The following is a 20,528-nucleotide window of genomic DNA, read 5'->3' on the forward strand; positions in this document are numbered from 1 at the left end:
TTTGTGGGAGTGAGTACTTTGCCAAAATACAGGTTCCTAGTAAATCAGTCTCTGGGGTTGGGGGCTTAGGAAGCTGCATTTTAAACATAGTCTTACACGTTAAAATAAGCTTACACGTTAAAATTTGGGAACACTGCTTTATATTTTATTGCCTATAATTCATTCATCCAAAAAAATATTGAGTACTTACAAATTAAATGGCACTTGCTAGGTGTGACAATAAAAAATTGTGTAGGACACAATTTCGGCCCCCAAGAACTCACATTTAAGTGGGCAAATAAGATACTTTGTGATAAATGCTCATGTGGAAGTAGAAACTTAATTTTTTTTTTTTTTTTTGCGGTACGCAGGCATCTCACTGTTGTGGCCTCTCCCGTTGCGGAGCACATGCTCCGGACGCGCAGGCTCAGCGGCCATGGCTCACGGGCCCAGCCACTCCACGGCATGTGGGATCTTCCCAGACCGGGGCACGAACCTGTGTCCCCTGCATCAGCAGGCGGACTCTCAACCACTGCGCCACCAGGGAAGCCCAAACTTAACTTTTAGAAGCACAAAGAAGTAGCATTCTTCCTGGGAACACTAGGAAAGACTTAGAAGAGGTTATTTATTATAGTGGCTTTCATGTATTGAGTACTTTTCTTGTGAGGTACTATTCTAACCACTTCATATATTTTCTCATTTAGTCCTCAACACTAAAAAACCATAGAAGATTATTTTAAAGAAAATTCAGAGAGGTAGTGAGGCTTGCCTAAGGACACTGTGCAGAGCTTGAGTTCAAACACAGGCTTTTAACCACTACTCTCTCCTGCCTTCATTTAAGCTCAATCTTGAAGAATCTTCTCAGGTTGAAAAGGAAGAGCCAAGGCTATGCTGGGCTAGGGAAACAAAATACAGAATGTACAAAGTAATTTGTTATGCGCTAGAATTTCATGAATGTGTGTGCTTTTCACATATCTATCTCTCAAAAGAGATTGTTCTAAGAGAGTATATTCAAGTTGTAGACTAAAGAAGGGTTTTTGGAACTAGCAAATTATCTGTTTTTGTTTACCTTCATTTATTCCTTCTCTGATGCTTTTCTTACATAAAACTTTTCTGGCATATCATTTTCCTTCTCCCTTAACTTCTTTTAACACTTCTTACAGGGCAAGTGTGCTGGACATAAATTCCCTCAGTTTTTATCTGAGAAAGTATTTATCCTTCGCTTTTGAAGGATAATTTTACTGGATATAGAATTCTAGATTGCTGGGTGTTTTTTTGTTTTTGTTTTACAATACTATTTTATTTTTTTAAATATGCATTTATTTATTTGGCTCTGCCGGGTGTTCATTGTAGCATGCCAGATGAGGGATTTTTAGTTGCGGCATGCAGAATCTAGTTCCCTGACCAGGGATCGAACCCAGGCCTCCTGCATTGGGAGAGCAGAATCTTAACCACTGGACCACCAGGGAAGTCCCCAACACTTTAAATATTTCACTGTACTCACTTCTTGCATGAGTGTTTTCTGATATCAAATTTTAACAAAACTGGGCTTCCCTGGTGGCGCAGTGGTTGAGAATCTGCCTGCCAATGCAGGGGACACGGGTTCGAGCTCTGGTCTTGGAAGATCCCACATGCCGCGGAGCAACTAGGCCTGTGAGCAACAACTACTGAGCCTGCGCGTCTGGAGCCTGTGCTCTGCAACAAGAGAGGCTGCGATAGTGAGAGGCCCGCACACCGCAATGAAGAGTGGCCCCCGTTTGCCCCAACTAGAGAAAGCCCTCGCACAGAAACGAAGACCCAACACAGCCAAAAATAAATTAATTTTAAAAATTTTTAACAAAACTATAAAGAGAATTCTAATTGAAAGATGTTTTAAATGTTCTTTACCTTTCCCATACAGCTAAAATGCACAGATTATATATTCATATAATTTCTAAGAATGTGTTTTACTCCCTAAAGAATAAAAATAATTGCTTTAATGCTGAAATAAGTTAAGTAGAATGGATTTTTTATATTTTCCTATTACCTATTACATGTGTACATGAATCTTTGTTCCTGTGTCCCCAGTTCTTCTCAAGGCCTTGGTCTGCCTTCCTTTTCTCCTCAGTGAGTTCCAGGTGTGTACATAATTTGGAAAGAGACAGACTAGACATGACTTCTTATTGATAAGTGAGAAAGGGAGCCATCCCTCCCAGAAAGCAATAAAATTCTACGGAATGCAAGTCAGAAAAGCAAGGGTCACTTCCTGGCAGAAATCTTTTTCTAGCAGCCCCACTCACTGCTGTTAGTTTTTCTTTACATTCCAGATTGTAAAAAAGTAGATTCAATTTGGGTGGAAGGTGGGGAACAAATACTCCATAAGAACTCTTCAAATAGATGTGTTTTGTGTAGATTTTTGTTCCCTGAATATCAGTACTCTGCCCACCACTTTGTTTTTCTCAACTAAGTGAACATTCCCAAGAATAATAGCATATTTTATCTGAACTTACTTTAGAAACTCAGCTAGGAATCTAGAGGCTTCTGCCCCATCAGAAGGACTGCTTGACCAAATCGCCATGTTTCTGCCCCATATGCAAGCCCAATAGATGTATGTTATTCTCCTGATTTGATGGGAAAAAATTCAAAGCCAAAGTTTTTCTCATATATTTCAGAGATGCTGAGATCCCACTCCCAATCTAAAGATGAGTACTTCTTCGAAGATTTCTGGACATTTAAAGCCATAATACAACACCTCAAAATACTTATGGGTTAGCCTTAATAATAATTTTTCAAAAAAACTTTTTCCCCTAGCTCTGTCACCCCAGCCTTTCTTGAACTCCTAAGTGGAGGCCAGAAGGGTCTTAGATAACTTAGTTTAAACTGATTTATATTAAACTAAATTGGATTCCTATCATTTGAGAGCAGGGAGGAAGAGATGTTTATGATCAAAGAGGGGAAGACTAGAGAAGGTAACAGAATAGTTGACTAGATTCTTAACATTATGAACATTTAAAAGACTGAACAAACACTTTTTATTTTAAAATGTTCATGTTTTAAAAATTAGATGACCTAATTCAGTCTTTCATTTCTCTCCTCCATCTTACTCTTCACATTTAGATACCTTTTAAAACTTTTTATGGAATCATAACCAGAGAAAATTGCTTAAATCAAAATAAATAAAAATGTATGAATGACTCAGTAATGAATAGTGAGCATTCCTATGTAACTAGCACCCAAGTCAAGAAACAAAACATTACCAGCTCGCCAAAAGCCCCCTTCATGCCCTCTCCCAGTCACTATATCCCTCCTTCAAGCTAACTACAATCCTGACTTTTAATACAATAGATTGGTTTTGCTTTTGAACGTTATATAAATGAAATCATCCAATATGTATTTTTTGTGACGGTTGATTATTTTATTTTGAACATTTGGGTGGTTCTAGTTTGGAGCAATTATAAATAGAGCTGCTGTGAATACTTGTTTTGGTGAACATGAGAATGCATTTCAGTTGGATATATGTACCTAGGAGTGGAATTGTTGGACTATAGGGTTTCAATTACATTTAGCTTTAGTATATAGTGCCACCAGTTTTCCCAAGTATGGTTGTACCAATTTACACTCCCACCAACCATACTACAGAGCTTTTAAATTGTCAAATCATAAATTTGGGGCACATAACTGAACACAAATCTGAATAAATGAAGGTCACTGTAAATTCCTGTGACAATGCTTTAATTTATGGAAACAACTTCTCTGGTGGGCTTCAGTGGGTCTCTGTACACCCTGAAAATATGTACAATATTTTTGCATGTATGCATGTGTCTATACATGCACTTTGAGGAGAGAAGAAACACAGCTTGTATTAGATTCTCAAAGATCAGATTTTCCATACTTTGGAAAACTGGTGGCTGTGTATACTAAAGCTAATCATAATCCAGTCCTACACACACACACACACACACACACACACACACACACACACACCACACACACACACACACACACACCACACACACACACACACACACACACACACACACACACACACACACACCACACACACACACACACACACACACACACGTTAAGAATGATTGCTTTATGGGAGCCCAGCAATCAAGAAGCTATTTGCGGGCTTCCCTAGTGGCGCAGTGCTTGAGAGTCCGCCTGCCGATGCAGGGGACACGGGTTCGTGCCCCGGTCCGGGAAGATCCCACATGCCGTGGAGCGGCTGGGCCCGTGAGCCATGGCCGCTGAGCCTGCGCGTCCGGAGCCTGTGCTCCGCAACGGGAGAGGCCACAACAGTGAGAGGCCCGCGTACCGCAAAAAAAAAAAAGAAGAAGAAGCTATTTGCTTGCTATTAGCAAACTGTTCTACGTTGGTTATGGTGCATTGACATAGACAGTCTGAATAGGCAGGTTTCCTGTGGTTAACAGAGAAGGATTAGCACCCTTGACCACTTAATTTTCCTTTTATTTTTAGCAGGTTAAAATCCTTTATTAAAATAGCTTCATAATGTTTTGATAACTACATATTTCGAAAAGTTTTTTTTTTTTTTTTTTTTTTTTTTTTTTTTTTTTTGCGGTACTTGGGCCTCTTACTGTTGCGGCCTCTCCCATTGCGGAGCACAGTCCCCGGACGCGCAGGCTCAGTGGCCATGGCTCACGGGCCCAGTCGCTCCGCGGCATGTGGGATCTTCCCGGACCGGGGCACGAACCCGTGTCCCCTGTGTCGGCAGGCGGACTCTCAACCACTGTGCCACCAGGGAAGCCCCTGATAACTATTTTTATAACAGCTTTATTGATATAAAATGCACATACCATATAACATACCTACTTAAAGTGAATAATTTGATGGTTTTTTAGTATATTCACAGCATCATGCTATCACCACAATCAATTTTAGAACATGTCATCACCCTAGAAAAAAACACATACCCATTAGCAGTCATTCCCCATTTCCCTCAGTCCTAGGCAAACACTAATGTACTTTCTGTCTCTGCAGATTTGCCTATTCTGGACATTTCATATAAATGGAATCATACAATATGTGTCTTTTGTGACTGCTTCTTTCACTTAGCATAATGTTTTCAAGGTTCATCCATGTTGTAGTATGTATCAGTGCTTCATTTATTTTTATTGGCAAATAATATTACACTGTATAGAAATACCACATTTTTGGACTTCCCTGGTGGTCCAGTGGTTGAGACTCCATGCTTCCACTGCAGGGGGCATGGGTTCAATCCCTGGTCGGGGAAGTTCCACAGTCCGTGTGATGCCTCCAAAACAAAAGTGCTCTCCTCACCAGTGTGTCAAAAAATAAATAAATAAAGCAATGTGGATATTAAAAAAAAAAAAAACTCTTAAAAAAAAAGAAATACCATATTTTAAATGATGTCTTTAGAGAATATAATGTGTCCAAAACAAAATCTATATTTCTTCTCCTAAACCTCCTCCTTTCATATTTCCCCATATTAGTAAATGGTGCCATCATTCACCTAGCTGCTCAGGCCAAAAGCTTTGAAGTTATCCTGGATTCTCATAACAGCAGATTCTGTTGGTTGTACCTTCAAAACTCCACATCCAGCCATTTTCAACCTTCTCTGTAGCTACTACCTCCTAGTCCAAACCACTGTCATCTCTCCTAATTGGTGTCCTGCTGCTGCTTCCACTTCAATGCAGTGTACGGCAGAGGTGAGATATTTATGATGAGAGGCTTTTCTGTTCTCAGGGGGGAAATCATTTTTAAAACTTTGAAATGGGAAAAAACATTATTGGGTATTGTCTAGAGGAGTCTTTGGCATAATCGATCTATGGCTTTCATTGTCTTTGAACTACTTTACAATTTGTAAATTGAGAAAACTGATGGCAGTGCAAATGATTCTTATACATAGAGAGACAAATGAATTTTGGCCAGTGAGATACAATTTCCACCCTGTGAAAAAGATAACTCCAAACATAATATTTTATGCCCTGTAGATATTGGCCAATTTTATATCTATTAGCAATTTCAGCATTCTTAATTGCCTATATATGTGTCTGTCTTCAGATTCTCTTTTGAACCAGTTTAACATCTTACTAGTTCCCTCATTTGTATGAGTTATGATTTTACTTTTTTGAAAATTATCTTTAACACTGTGTTATTCTGATCATTTAGCTACTTTTCTTAGGCTACACTTAAGGCCAGCCCTAAGAGTATACATTTCTAAAAGAGACAAGGAGAGGATTGAGCTTGGTTAATTCCCTGGTATTCTAAGTCTGGCCCATCAGAGAGTGCTAATGGCATGTGTCTTAAACCCAGATATTTCTGCAGTTTTCTGGCCACGCTGTGCGGCATGTGGGATCTTAGTTCCCCAACCAGGGATCGACGAGGGATGGAACCCATGCCCCTGCATTGGAAGCATGGAGTCTTATCCAGTGGACCACCAGGGAAGTCCCCAGTTTCACTTTTTATATTCTTTTTATATTCCATTCTTCTGTAGAACCTTGCTTAAGCACTGATGAATTTTACAGTGTTATTCCAAGATATCTCATCTCTCATACTCTGAAAAGATTTAGGTCTTCCCCTGAAAAATTCAAACATAAACAAGAAAAAAGACCAACAGACTAGGAATAAACAAGAAGTTCAGGTCCTCTTCTCTCCTCACTTTCCCCCCTCCGATCTGCTCTTCTCCCTGTATTTGCTTTTTGGTAAATGGCACCACCATTTACTCAGCAATTTGGGATTCATCCTTAATTCTCCGTCACCTTCATTCCCTACATCCAATATCATTTGTCTCTTCAGCTTCTCTTCATTCACACGGCCCTGCCTTTCATCAGGCCTTTCAAGTCTTGCCTGGATTACTGCAATCCTGGAGTCTCCCTCTCCATTTCAGTCCAATCTCCACATGGCTACTGTTGTCAAAAAACCTTGGCTCTCTGTGCACCGATGCTGAACAGAAATACGGAGATAGAGATTTTGAAGGATAAGGCTTTGAAGGCTTTATTCCTCTGCCATGCAAAGGGAAGACAGATCAGGCTAGCGCCTCAAGAACTGTGCCCCCCTCCCTGGGGAACTGAGAGAGGTTATATAGGCAGGGCTCATAGTCTATGGTAGGTGATAAGACTCTAGTAATGAAGCTCTTGTATACTTCTTCCTGAGTTAGTTCAAAACAGTCACAGCTGGCTCAGGCAAGCCCGGTAATTGGGTCTGTTTGTCTCTGGGTTATCTGCCTGCAACCTTCTTTCTGAAATGCAACTGCTACAAGGAGTGATTTGCTACAGGGGAGTGCAGGGTGTAATTCACATAGTGTTAAGGAGTGATAGGTTAGCTTCATGAAGTACAAATCTAGTTACAGACACTATAGATTAGTAACAGTTAAAATAAAACTAGGAGTGATTGACTCAGGCCAGTTTGTTTCTTCTCTAGCCTGTTCACTGTTCCCTTGTTTTCTTTTTTTTAATTAATTAATTAATTAATCTGGCTGCATCGGGTCTTAGTTATGGCACACGGGCTCTTTGTTGTGGCACGCAGGCCCCAGAGCAAGCAGGCTCAGTAGTTGCAGCACACAGGCTTAGTTGCTCCGCGGCATGTGGGATCTTAGTTCCTGGGCCAGGGATCGAACCCGCGTCCCCTGCACTGGAAGGCAGATTCTCAACCACTGGACCACCAGGAAAGTCCCCTCTTGTTTTCTTTGTTTATCAGAAAAGTCTCATTTCTCTTCTTGCTGCAACACTACCACAGTTATATCTTTCCAAACCCCAAGTCTAACAATACCATTTCCCTGCTTGAAATCAGCGGTTCCCCCTTTGGCTTCATGAAACCCCAACACTTTAGCATGACTTACAAGTCTCCCCAGGACCCCAGCAACCTGAACAGTGTCATGTCTTGCTGCTCCACAGGGGTTCCAAATCAGCCTTATTTGCAGTCTCTCCTTAGGGAGCTTTTTAAAAGTATAGATTTCCAGGCCCCAGCCCAGAGATGCTGATTCAACTGGGGTGAAAGAGGGCTGAGGAAATCTGTATTTTTATAAAGTTCTCTGGGAACTTCTAATCAACCGAGTCTGAGAACCAAGGATCCAGAACATGGAGTTTCTTATGGCTCTATGTCTTTTCACATGAGGCTCCTTCTGCTTGAAAAGGTCTTCTCCACACTCTCTTTTTTTTTACCTTGAGTATTCCTATACTTCCTTAAATGTCATCTCCTCCAAGAAACTGCTTTTAATAGTCTTTGCCGGTGTAAACCGTCTTCATCTCTTATCTTCTTAGTCATCTGTGAACAGCTTGAAGGCAGGGACTGACCTTTATCTTTGCATCCATCCATGGTGCCTGAAATCGAGCAGGAACTTGCAGGGCCTTCTCAGGGACAGATCTCACTGTGTCCCTCACCTCTTGTTTATAGAAAAGCTTTAGCCTCCTAGGCCTTCCCCAAGTTCCAAAGAGCAAATTTAATCAAGAAAAGTGAGAAATGCAGAAACAAAGGAAATCAGTCAAGCAAGACAAAATAATAGTTTAGCCATAAAGTCAAGGACCTTTAGTTCCTCCTCAAGGGCTGTAGATAATATCCTGAGCCATATCCTTGAGTTCTTTTTCAGATATTAAAATCCCCACCAGGCAGAGAAAGTTAACTGCATGCTGACCACCAGCACACAGACCCCAGACCAGTTGGAACCAGAAGGTTGATGACTGAGATTCACAAAACATCACCATGTTACCTCACCATCACCAATTAGAGAATTGTGTAGGAGCTGATCACACAACCTATGACCCTCTCCCTCACACTGGCATTAAAACTCTTCTCTGAAAGCCATGGGGGGTAGGGAGGTTTGGGTCCTTTGAACACTAACTACACATTCTCCTGTGTGGTGCCCTGCAATAAACACTGTACTTTTCTTCATCACAACCCAGTGTCAGTATATAGGCTTTGCTGTGCATCCCAAGCACAGCAGACCCAAGTTTTGTTCGGTAACATGCCCAGCACAATACATAACACGTAATGAGTGCTCAATGAAATTTGTTGGATGAAAGAGGAGTCTTGCTGGGCTAGCAGGATCTCACTCCCTCTAGAAACTCTTGCTATAGATACTTTCTCCTCAGTAAGGGGTCAGTCACCCTCTAAACTTTTATAAGATAGGGTGGTCCTCTAAACTGTCTTCCTTTCCTCCTCCCTCCTGCTAATCTCCAATTTTCCTACTCATCCTCATAGTCCCAGTTTAGGTTCTCTAACATCTAAAACATTCCTTGACCAGCTCAGCCAGAAATGATCTTTGAAACACTTATAAATACAACTCATTTGGTAAGTGTCATACATTACCTAATATTATAGTTACTTCCACAGAGTGTGGTACCTTATATACTTAAATACACGTGTTGGTGACCTATAGCTCATTCCAACATATGGGTCACAGACACCCTGTCCTAACCACCTTCCCTATCATGCTCTGGAACTTCAAATTTTGTGACTTCACATTTGCTTGATTGTATCAACAGTGACTACTATAGCCATATCTGGCACCAATTATAATTATTATAGGCTAGAGCTCACCATAACCTACAATGTCTCCACCTTCCCAGATACAAACTGAAATTTCCCTCTCACTGCAACTTCCTATTCATCTGCCTCTCAGTCATTCCCACCAAATCTGAGCTTCATCTGTCTCATAACCAGTTCTTCAACTCTTTTCTACTCCTCCCAGTTCATCAATCTCATTCTGTCTTTCCTAAAGAGCCTAGATGCCACAGTCAGCTATTTCAACAAACTGGCAAACCATTCTAGACTTCCTCATTGTCCTCCCTCCACTGTTCCTTCTTTACCAGTCCTTCGTCCTGGTTAATTAACTCAGGCTGTCTGTTTTCTCCATCCCAAGGCAGCCAGGAATTACTGACCAAAGTCACAAAGCCATGCTGATTAGGACTACTACACATTCACTCTTATCTAATCTCAGGTAGATCTTTCTTGCTGTTTTGCATCATTGCCATTTTCTATGGCACAGTTTCTACCCCATTTTTCCTAGATCCTCTATCCCATGCATCATCCTTTTTATTCTCAAAAGATTAACCTCAGAAAAGCAAGTCCATTCAATATGACTTCTCTAAATGTTTAGCCACCTCAGAATCTCTCTGTACATTTTCCTTCCCATTCTTCCTTTTCAGTGGCCAAAGCCAACCTGTCTGCCTCTCTCTCTCTCCTGATCTAATGATCTCCTCTGAGACTTTAACTTTTTTTTAAATTGAAGTATAGTTGATTTACCATGTTGTGTTAGTTTCAGGTATACAGCAGTGATTCAGTTATGCATATGTGTGTGGTGTGTGTGTGTGTGTGTGTGTGTGTGTATATATATATATATATATATATATATATATATTCTTTTTCAGATTCTTTTCCCTTATAGGTTATTACAAACTATTGAGTATAGTTCCCTGTGCTATACAGTAGGTCCTTGTTGGTTATCTATTTTGTACATAGTAGTGTGTATATGTTAGTCCCAAACTCCTAATTTATCCCTCCCCCCTCTTTCCTCTTTGGTAACCGTAAGTTTGTTTTCTATGAGACTTTAATTATTTATCTCTTCTTTAAAGTAGTTAATTATATTTTTAGTTTTTCTCTCAATTAGCCCTTCCCCTTTTCTAAAACTTGCTTAAATCTTTCCTACTCTCCAAAAAAAGAAAGTTCTCTGCTGCTTCCTCTTCTGTTCATTGTCCTCATTCCTTTCTTTGCTTTATTGTTGAATATTGCTACCACCTCTTCACTCTTTAACCACTTGCAATTAGCTTTTGCCCCCTTCAACTTTAACTTCTCTGTTACTTCTCTCTTCTTATCACTCTGATCATTTGTCTCTGTGTCCCTTGCCAACTTTTCCCCAGGTTTCTGTCTTGGGACTTCTTTTTTTTTTCTACTTTCTCCTTTGTTGATCCCATCTAATTCCACAACTTTACTTATAATTATGTGAAGAAGTCCAAATTTCATTCATATTTGGCTACTACTTTTATTCCAAACTCCAGATCTATATTTCCTAGAACGCTAAAATTTCAGCTATGGAGATCTCAGAGGTCATTTAACCTAAGTCTTCATTGCCTGGATATCTCCACCAAATGGCTCACTGGCTTTTAAAAAGTCAATGATTTCAAAACTGAACACCTCATTTTCTGTCTGCTTCCAATTCCATTTCCAAATCAACTCCTCTTCTTGAATTTGTTTCTACAAGTAGTCACCTTGAGGCACATGGTCTCCTCATTCCCTATATTCAGTCAGCTGCTAATCTAGTAGATTACATTGCCACAGACTCAATTACGTTCACTGTTTTCCATTCTAAACTATCATGTTTCTAGTTTAAATCCTAATTATCTCCTACCCAGAGTATTGCAGTGGACTCCTGGCTAGACTGTCCACCCCCACTATCTTTCTGCTTGGAATTCTGAATGATTTTTATTCATTACCACTAGATTAATCTTCCTAATGAACAGTTCTGATCTGCCACTCTCTGGCCTAAAACCCTTAAATGTCTCCCCTGGATAACTAAATTATTCACTAGTTCCTTATCCTGGCATTCAGAGTCCTCCATGTTCTGGACTCAGTTCTATTTTTCTAGCCTTCATGCTGACCCCATCACCTAGAATACCCTTCCTTCACCTTTACCTGGCAAACTCCTAAATTCTTTAAAGCTGATTTCAAATACCCACCTCCATCACAAAGTCTATTTTTGTGGGGGGGACCCTAAACTGAATATGAACCTTCATTTGAACCCCTATACCACTTTATTAACACTTTTACTTCAATGCTGACCAGATTTTGCCTCGTATGATAATAATCTGTGTATTCTATGCTTCTCAAACTTTTCCATTAGAAGTGTACCTAATTATACAGGAAAATGAACAGCCCCAAGGCTATCTGTCACAACAGGCTGCCTGGAAAATTAAAATTTAATATGAATTTTTCAGTGTTATTAGTATTAGACTGTTTTAATATAAAAATGTAGTGCTTTTTGACTAACACTCTAGGAAGACGTGTCTATTTAATCTTGAGGATTTAAGGTACACCTGGCACACTGTGAAAACCCTCCCCACAAGCCCACTAAACTTTACAAGCCCACTAAACTTTCTATGGCAGAGACTGCCTTACTACATATGTATCCCCTGTAAAACTAAAACAGTACCGTCTTCAAATAGACGCTCAAAAAATATTGTTGAACTGTGACTCAGGATACGTTAGCAAGTATTTACTAAATGTTTACCAGGTACCTAGACCTGTACTGTTTCAAAGTGATCAAGTCTCCATGGGATGACTGTGAACAAGTAAAAAACTGTACATGAGTTAAATCATGAAACGTAAGCCATTTGTGTTCCGCAAGATGACTCAGTCTCTCCATTCCAGACCCCAAGTGACACATTGGAATAGTGTGTCTGACCTCTTAATTATTTTCTGGTGATTGATAATTTTCTGCTAACACTGCGCAAAGCTTAATCCTCTTCACCTGGAAATAAAAGGTTTCCATCATTTCGCTCTCCAATTTGAAGCTCAGCAAAGCCTCCTGGGCGCGGGGCGGTGGAGCCGAAGGAAGTCTGACCCCATCAAAGGAGCAAAAATGCCAGAGCTACCAGCACCACCCCCTCACATCCCCCAAGGGCTTCCAATTGGTCCTTGTGGGTCACTCTCTTTCCGGGTTGGCCTTCCAGCTTGCCCGTCGCCTCCATAGAACCCACATTTAGCCAGCAACTATTGGTAGGTCGTTACGTCATTGCCCTATCTACCCCGCTCCCATTGGCTCCCATAGGAAGGGGCGGCCGCAACGTCACAGGCAAGAGCCGCCATTTTGACTGAGCAACCCTAGTGACAGGAGCTGAAGCAGCAGCGCAGGTTGTCCCGTTTCCCCTCCCCCTTCCCTTCTCCGGGTGAGTTCCTGGGTCCCCTACACTCCACAGTCCCGGTCCCGCCATGTCCCAGAAACAAGAGGACGAGAACCCTGCGGAGGAGACTGGCGAGGAGAAGCAGGTGAAATGGAGGGGGTGCGGTGGGCGAGCTGGGGGCGACCGTGATGGGGCGGGAGACGGTCTCCCACCAGTGCGGATTGGTCGCCATGGTCTCGGGCTCTGCAGGGGTTGGCCACTTCTTGCGTCATGCAGAGTGAGCTTCAGTACGGATTGCTGCTTTGGCGCTGGTTAGCTGGATGGATTGTCAATCAATGCGGTTCTCTTCTTGATTGGCCAGTAGACCTACCGCTCAACTCATTGAAGTTGTGCTATAATTGGCCGAGCCTGGGCGCGGGGCGGGTGTTTAGAAAGACTGGGCGAATGAAAGGGGTTGGTGGTCCCGGGATGAGATGTGTGTTACTGGTTAGTAGGGGTAAAATGACCCAACCGCTAGGCTGGGGCTTGCATTCTAAATCCCCAGAAAGATACAAGTAGAGGAAAAGACGTTTAAAAAGGACCAGCACTGGGGGAAGGGAGAAGAGTAATTATTACCATGGCTAGTTTAAGGCGGCAACTTTCTCAAAGAGACCTGTTTTGACCGCTGGAGATGGTCTGTTGCCCACCTTCAAAGAGGACCTTACAAAATTGAAGAGGACTAGAGTTCCAAACAGAATAATGGAGGTTAAACCTAGAAAAGACGCCGACAGAGTCGTGACAAGAAAGACGCCACCATATTCCCCCCAGACTTCCAAGGTAGTGGGACTTAGTTAACCTGCAATTCTGTGATGAAAACACGCCACCCTCTTTGGGGGTTTGTATTTGACTTATAACATTTAGTACTGGATTCGGGTTCATGAAATACACCCGGTGTTATGTCTGTGCCAGGTTTTCAAGGGAAGGGAATGTAATTCCACTAAAAAGAGCCACAAATTGGCTTCATGTCCTTTTTTAAAAAGTCAGTAAAGAAAAGTGCAGCACGGCCTACAAAAAGCAGGCAGGGAGTAACAGCAACAGTAAGAGCCCCCGCAAGCTAATTGAGCTCTTGGCATGTTCCCCAAACTTCCGTCACTAGGGAAGGTGTTGATTTTTTGGCAAAGCTGGTAGGTAAATACTAGTGAACCTACTGTACCTTAATTTTCTTGAGGTTAAAAAGTGTCATTTTAATCTCTGTTTACCTGTCACCTTCCTACTACAGTGTTTATGGAAGCAATGCTGTCCCATTACTAAGGTGGAGATGTCTGGAGATGGCTACATAGCTAGCCTCCTCCGTAGAGAGACTTATCTGCTGACTAGCTTAGGAGGGAACATCTCAGCAGTTATCCCCCTTGATTTCCCATTTGACCTGTACTGTGTTTTAGGGACAGCTAGGAAACTTTCATACTAATTTTGTATCACCAGAAGCCCTGTTGGCTCTTTTCTCTGTCTTTCCTAGCTTCTGTTCTGAGTGAGATATCGCTTGCTCTTTGAGTGAAGTATTGTGTTTAGGTTTAGGTATAGGTCACTCACAGGTCACTGGGGTGGTTCCCTGGGTTTCGTGTGAGAAGCAAGTTATCTTTTCTTCTCACAGTACAGTCATCTTGAGCTTTAGGGATCTGAACAAAGGTCTAGCTTTATTTAAGAACAGAGTGGAAATAGCATGTTTACTAATGGGTAGACCTCCAGGAAAAGGTAATAGTATAAAAGTTATCAGATATTAGAAGCAGTTGCTTCTTAGTGTTTAATTTTGTTGGCCCGTTTGTTTCCTCCAGGACACACAGGAGAAAGAAGGTATGCTCCCTGAGAGAGCCGAGGAGGCAAAGCTAAAGGCCAAATATCCAAGCCTAGGACAAAAGCCTGGAGGCTCCGACTTCCTCATGAAGAGACTCCAGAAAGGGGTACGGGGCACAATCTCTTACCCTCTTACTTCGGAGCCAAAGGGGGCCTTAGGGATGAGATCTGTGGAAGTTCTACTGAACACCAATATGAAGGTTTTGTTGTGGGGCAGTAGTAGAGAGAAATTAGAAACTTTTAAAAAGCAAGGCAAATATTGTAAATCCCTGAAATGGTATCGGTTATCTTCTGATTTCCCACGTAGGATATTAAGGCTTAATGTAGGGGCATTTGGGTATGGGGTTGGGGGAGTGAGGGAAGGATGTTAGAGTCTGGAATGCTGACAGCCTCCAGACATTTGCCTGTTTGGATGGTGGGAGTTTTAGGATTGCACATTTAGGATTAGAGCTAAATTTTGGGGTGTGTCATTTCAGAAAAAGATCAGCCCATCTGTCCTACAGATTTCCTCAACTTGAAATGAATAGTAGGTGTCTTTAGACCCTTGAAGTTAGCACCAACTACTAACTATGCTCCCTGAAGAGACTTATTTTTCCTGTCCAGAATGGTCCTTCTCCCAAGGCAGAGTCTTACCTTCATAGCCATCTAGCTCCTGATCAGGTTTCTCAGTCCTCAGAGGTACTGAAAGCTGACTGAGGGATTGTATGTCATTAACCTGGAGTGTGTTTCTCTATGTGGATGAAATGGAGAGGGAAGCAGATTCCTGTGGAGAATCCCGGTTACTGAGTCTTAGTCACAGATGATGATGTGATGCTGATTTGCAGTTTACCTTGCTGTAAGCAAGGCAGGCGTGGGCAGGCTGTCAGAACCATGGAACGTGTGTGGGAGTGCTTGCAGTCAGAGGAAAGTACATTCTCATGAACAAGCCCAGTTTCTATTCATAGTCTGAGAGAATAATTTTTAATTTTGAGGTTGTTAGCTTGAGGTTGATCTCCTGCTGATAGCCCCAGATCGACCCTTCTATGTATCTTATTCATTTCTGTTTCCCCAGCACCAAGCCCATTGGAGGCTAATAGGTCCTTATAAGCCTTAGTGAATAAAGTCAGTAATTTGGTTGAACCATCCTGTACTCATGGGGCTACAAAAGATGTGGGTACAGAGGATGTAGGAGCTATCTCTTAACTCCAAAAATAACACCCTAGTTGGGAAACTGCTTCCATACCTGAAAAAGTCAGAACACACTGGGGAGAAGACGTAAGTAAATGTAATTAATGCTAAGCTCTGTATGCATGAGACTAATCCAAAAGAGACTTGAAAGGTCTGAGCGTGGATGCAGGTTTATAGTGGATGTGAGTCTCCTTGTTTTTGAGGAAGACCAGAGCTCCTCACTCACCTAAACCTCCCTCTTATCTCTTAGCAAAAGTACTTTGACTCAGGAGACTACAACATGGCCAAAGCCAAGATGAAGAATAAGCAGCTGCCAAGTGCAGGACCAGACAAGAACCTGGTGACTGGTGACCACATCCCCACCCCACAGGATCTGCCCCAGAGAAAGTCCTCACTCGTCACCAGCAAGCTTGCGGGGTAACCGGGTCCCCCTTCTGCTCCCCTTCCTCACCCACTGGACTTTTGTATATCATAGGCAGGGATGGAATGGGCACCTAGTTATATCTTCTCAGCTTGCTAGCCAGAAATGACTGTGATTCTCCTGGGGGCTGCTGAGAAGGTAATGTGGGCTGAAGAGAGGCTCTGAGTTCATTTCTTTGGATAAGTTGAGATTTCCACACCCTCATGTAGCCCAGATAGGGGCTCAGAAATAGGAGACTAGGATTGGATAATGCTGCAAACTCTTTTTCTTTTGTACAAAAAACTGGGGAGATGTGACTTCTACTTTTGGAAGAGAATATCCCAAAATTGGTTAGGCTAGGCCTTGGGAATAATATGACAGGTTTAACATCCCAAGGCTAACCTGACATGGTTGGGAAAGATAGATTGAATGGGATCTGTTTTCTGTGCTTTAAATGTTTTGTCCCTTGGGCTGCTACTGCTTCATGTTTCCATTATGGCAGGTGTAGAGAAGCCTCAAAAGGAAAAACTGATTTGCTTGCCTAAAACTATAATGCCCACTTAACCTCCTTTACTCAGTCAGTATCTTTTACAGTTTGCCCTGGTTCTTAAATAATGTAAAGATTGGAGGATATAATTCACATAAAATGGGCACCTTCTCTCTCTCTTCCAGCATGTTGCTTTTTGAAAGTATCGTGGGATAGTGGAAAGAACACTGGGTTAAGAGTCAAGGTATCTGGGTTCTAGTCCCACTCAGTCTAGGCAGAATTGACATGTAACCTTGGTCAAGGCATTTAACCTCTCTGGATTTCTATTTCCGCCTCTGTAAAACAGTTGAATATAGATAAGATTGATTCTGATTCTAAAATCCTGAAAAAAGCTGCTGTTCATTGTAAAGCCAAAAGTGAGGAAGGCCCATAGGTGAGCCTACAGAGGGGAACTATTTGAAGACTACACAGGGAGAGAAGTTGAGGTTTGGGGGTTATAAATTCAGGCAAGAGGGCCTCATAAGTATCATGGTCTTGAGGGTCAAGAGAAAAAATTCTAAGAAGCTAGCCATGAAAGCTCTTGCCTCTGCCCTCACCTGCTTTCCTACAATCTGGGCCCTTGCTGCTAAAAAGCTGCTCTGGCAGCCAAGCTGTGGGCCTAAAGAAACATGCTCAGTCATGCACATTTGGAGTCCCATATTTCAGATGTTATCAGCTGCCAGGTGTATTGTTAGGGAGACAAGAAGAAAAGGGATGAACTGAGCGAGCCTCCAGGGCTTAGTGCTACTGCAGGGCTGGAGCAGCAGGTTCTCAGGAGATGAATCACCTTGGAGGAAGCTGGGGAAGGTGGTTAGGGAGAAGGAGCACTGAGAAATCTCTGCCTTCCTAGAGCCCAGTAACCCAGCTCCCGTGCTCTGAGAAGTAGCAATGCTGATCGTGAACCAGGTGGGGGAAAGGGGCTGCAGGTGGCCAGCATCATCAGTCTAGTTATCACTGGCTTGGCCTGAATGTTACTGAATGCAGCCTGCTAGTTATCACAGAGAGAGCAGGGTGCGAACTAGCCGTTCAGGAGGGGAAGATTCTATAATCCTCTCTTGCCCTCTCAGCTCACCAGTTCTGATGTACCACACATCTGGCCTGATGAGGACGACTGATGAACTTGCTAATGCACGTGGGGGGGCGGTTAGGGTGTGTCTCTACTTCTTTCCTGACCAGCCATTCACTTTTCAGGCCATCATTCAGATTGGATAGGAAAAAGTTGGTGAGGAGGGAATGGAGAGAGCAGAATCCTGTGATTCCCTGGCCCCCAAACTCCTTGGCTGTCACTTGTAATTGTATATAATTTTTGTGTTTCTTGCTCCATTTCCTCATGCTGTCTTCCTTAGTCTAAAGTCCATGTGGGAAGGGGAAAATGCTGAACATCTTTGTATAGTTTCCTCAACTGTCCCAGACATGTTGTACATAGATATGTCATGTTATTATATATATAAATATATATATAATTTTGTACGTTTTCTTCACCTCCGATCTTCTCAAATTTTGTATTTTCTGTCTGAGCTGCTTTCTCTGTCGGTCAGTATGACTCCTCAAGACTGAGGCCACAGTGAGTCTGGTTTTTAGGAAGGAATAGAAGAAATAGGGAAATCAGAAAAACTGTTGGTCTCTCTCTCCACCTGGTCATCTTCAAGGCTAAGAAAACAAAGAAGCAAGCTACGTTCTGTATATGCCACCTGTTTCCACAGCGTGAAGTACATAGCTTCCATGGCAAAGAAGGGTCATTTCAAAATCCAAATCCAAATTGTTGATTAAACCTAGATTATTAAGTCCACTCAGAACAACATGTGTGCTGTCTGGCCCTGACCTCTGTGCAGTTATCACCTGATCACTGTGTGCCCCCAGTCCGTCTCCGCTGCTGCAAGTGGCTCTGGCCATGCCTCTGAAACCAAGCCTGCTCTGAGCCAGGCAGCTTACACCCCTGAAAACCTCCAGTTGTTTTGATCTTGTCTAAAGAATTTGTTTTTGTTTTCATGGGTATCTCCAAAAAGACAGAGAACATTTTGTTTTGAAGACAGGAAAAGACTGAAATTCTTTTTTTTTTTTTTAAACAACTCGCTGGATAGGATTGAGACATGTGCCAGGTAGCCCTAATGATTGTTAAGTGTGGAAGAGTGATGGGGTAGAGACTGGGGTGGGACTTAGGGTTCTTTCCCTTACTGCTTGACAGTGTTTTCTTTTTCTTCTGTGTTCGTCCGCAGTGGCCAAGTTGAATGATGCTGCCCGGGGCTCCGCCAGATCCTGAGACGCTGCCCCCCTGGGTCCTGTGCTGGCTCCTGCCCCTCCCTGCTTTTGCAGCCAGGGGTCAGGAGGTGGCTCGGGCGCGGGCTGGAGAGGCAGAAGCCCCTGCCCGTCGGTGTCCCAGCGCATGGAGCCCCTTGGGCTGAGCACCAAGACCTTGAACCTTTTTTGTTTTTCCTTTTTCTCCAAATAATTGTTGGGAGACATCTCAGTGAAATCCTGGGGGTGGGGTGGGGGGGTTGGGAGGGTGGAGTGGGAGATTTGGGGGAATATGAATTAGGGCTTGGAGTTGATAAAAACATTCTTGGCTATCCTCCTTAACCATGTGGCTGGTGGGTGGGTGTGAGGAGGAGGAAGTAAAATGGACAAAAGATGAGAGGCTCTAATTCAGCTCTGTAGAAGAATGCCTTGCTTGCTTGGATGTGGCTGGGGACCTGGTGTCAGATAAAAGAAACTGACCGTCTAAATATGAAAGATGCAGACAGCTCCTCTGGTTCTGCAGAACAAGCTGAGAACTCAATTATGCATTAAAAAAAAAAAAAAGTGCTGTCCTTGAAATAGATTTGCTGCGGGAAGAAGGGCAGTGAGCGTGGGAGAAGGGGGCCATGAGCGTGGGGAGCCCCACAGAGCCCAGGGAACTTTTTCAGTTTGAAATAAAAAACAAAAGAAGACCCACCAAAAAAACCCAACCCAGAAATACTCTGAAGCAGTTGGTGTGTTTTATTGGGGTTTGGGGAAAGGGAAGAAAACAATACTGAAGACACCATTCAAGGGGAGAAGCCAGTGTGGGGCCTAAGTTTCTAAGGAACAGGGGCCCTTCATGTGGGATGTGTCTGGGTTCCCCGTTTCCCTAATTTACGGAGAGGGAGCAGGGACGTTGGCATTAGACCAGGACTTTTCCTGACTCCTGTCCAAGCTACTGTTTCCGTAGCTAATGCAGAAGATGCAGCCACCTCAGGTTTTGACTCACAAAATAAGGGGTTTGCGGTATTTGATCTAAATGGTTTATTGACACCTAAAGCTCAGTACAGGCTAAGCAAAAAAGGAAGCCTGCTTTTCCTTTTCTCTTTCAGTCTTCCATTCCTTCACAAGCTCTCATGTCTGTGAAGGAGAAATGTGACCTCTAGTAATAAGCCAAAAGGAATGCAAGCCTTTCTGCTAGTGGCCAGTAGGGGGCAGAGTCACTTCTTTCCTCATGATGTCCTAACCACTGGAATCCTGCCACTGAAAAAAGTTTAAAACTACTTGTGAGTGTAATATACAAAAGAAATGTTACCCAAGGAGAAACAAACTCACTTGTCTCCTCTCACACCAATCTACCATGTGTGAAGATTGAAACTTGCCCATTTGCCCAAGTTTGATTAGGAGAATTTATCATGGTATTTTCCCAAATGTGATTGGCTTCTCAAATGAGTGTGCATCAAGGAAGATAAACAGGGTCCAGGAGACATAGATATTCCAGAGAAATCTCTATCATATTGAGGGGGAGGAGTACTTCTAAACTAGAGAAGGAATGTTGTTCTCAGTATCTAACCCATTCTTCTTAATCAGAAACTTTCCAAATAAGTTT

General features: G+C 42.6%; 1 protein-coding gene and 1 long non-coding RNA gene across 4 annotated transcripts; one reads left to right on the plus strand and one right to left on the minus strand.

Annotated features, from left to right (window-relative positions):
- Positions 1-1,053: 1,053 nt before the first annotated feature.
- On the minus strand, positions 1,054-12,691 carry LOC141279311 (uncharacterized). The gene is made up of 2 exons (XR_012333313.1): positions 4,795-12,691; positions 1,054-2,579 (listed from the first exon to the last, which is right to left on the minus strand). It is a non-coding gene; the product is annotated as an uncharacterized lncRNA (long non-coding RNA).
- Positions 12,692-12,741: 50 nt separating this feature from the next.
- ENSA (endosulfine alpha) lies at positions 12,742-19,658 on the plus strand. Of its 3 annotated transcripts, none has more exons than XM_004317033.4 (4): positions 12,742-12,924; positions 14,591-14,716; positions 16,027-16,193; positions 18,919-19,658. In XM_004317033.4, exons 1-4 carry the CDS (start codon positions 12,868-12,870, stop codon positions 18,932-18,934), a joined length of 366 nt encoding a protein of 121 aa, XP_004317081.1. In that variant the 5' UTR covers positions 12,742-12,867; the 3' UTR covers positions 18,935-19,658. The 3 variants fall into 3 exon arrangements, with proteins under 3 accessions (XP_004317081.1, XP_019775422.1, XP_019775421.1); XM_019919862.3 differs by lacking the exon at positions 12,742-12,924 and adding an exon at positions 13,335-13,595; XM_019919863.3 differs by lacking the exons at positions 12,742-12,924; positions 18,919-19,658 and adding an exon at positions 13,317-13,595 and having other exon boundaries at positions 16,027-16,197.
- The last annotated feature ends 870 nt before the right edge of the window (positions 19,659-20,528 follow it).

This window comes from Tursiops truncatus, chromosome 1 (genome assembly GCF_011762595.2).
Source record: "Tursiops truncatus isolate mTurTru1 chromosome 1, mTurTru1.mat.Y, whole genome shotgun sequence".
Classification (NCBI taxonomy): domain Eukaryota; kingdom Metazoa; phylum Chordata; class Mammalia; order Artiodactyla; family Delphinidae; genus Tursiops; species Tursiops truncatus.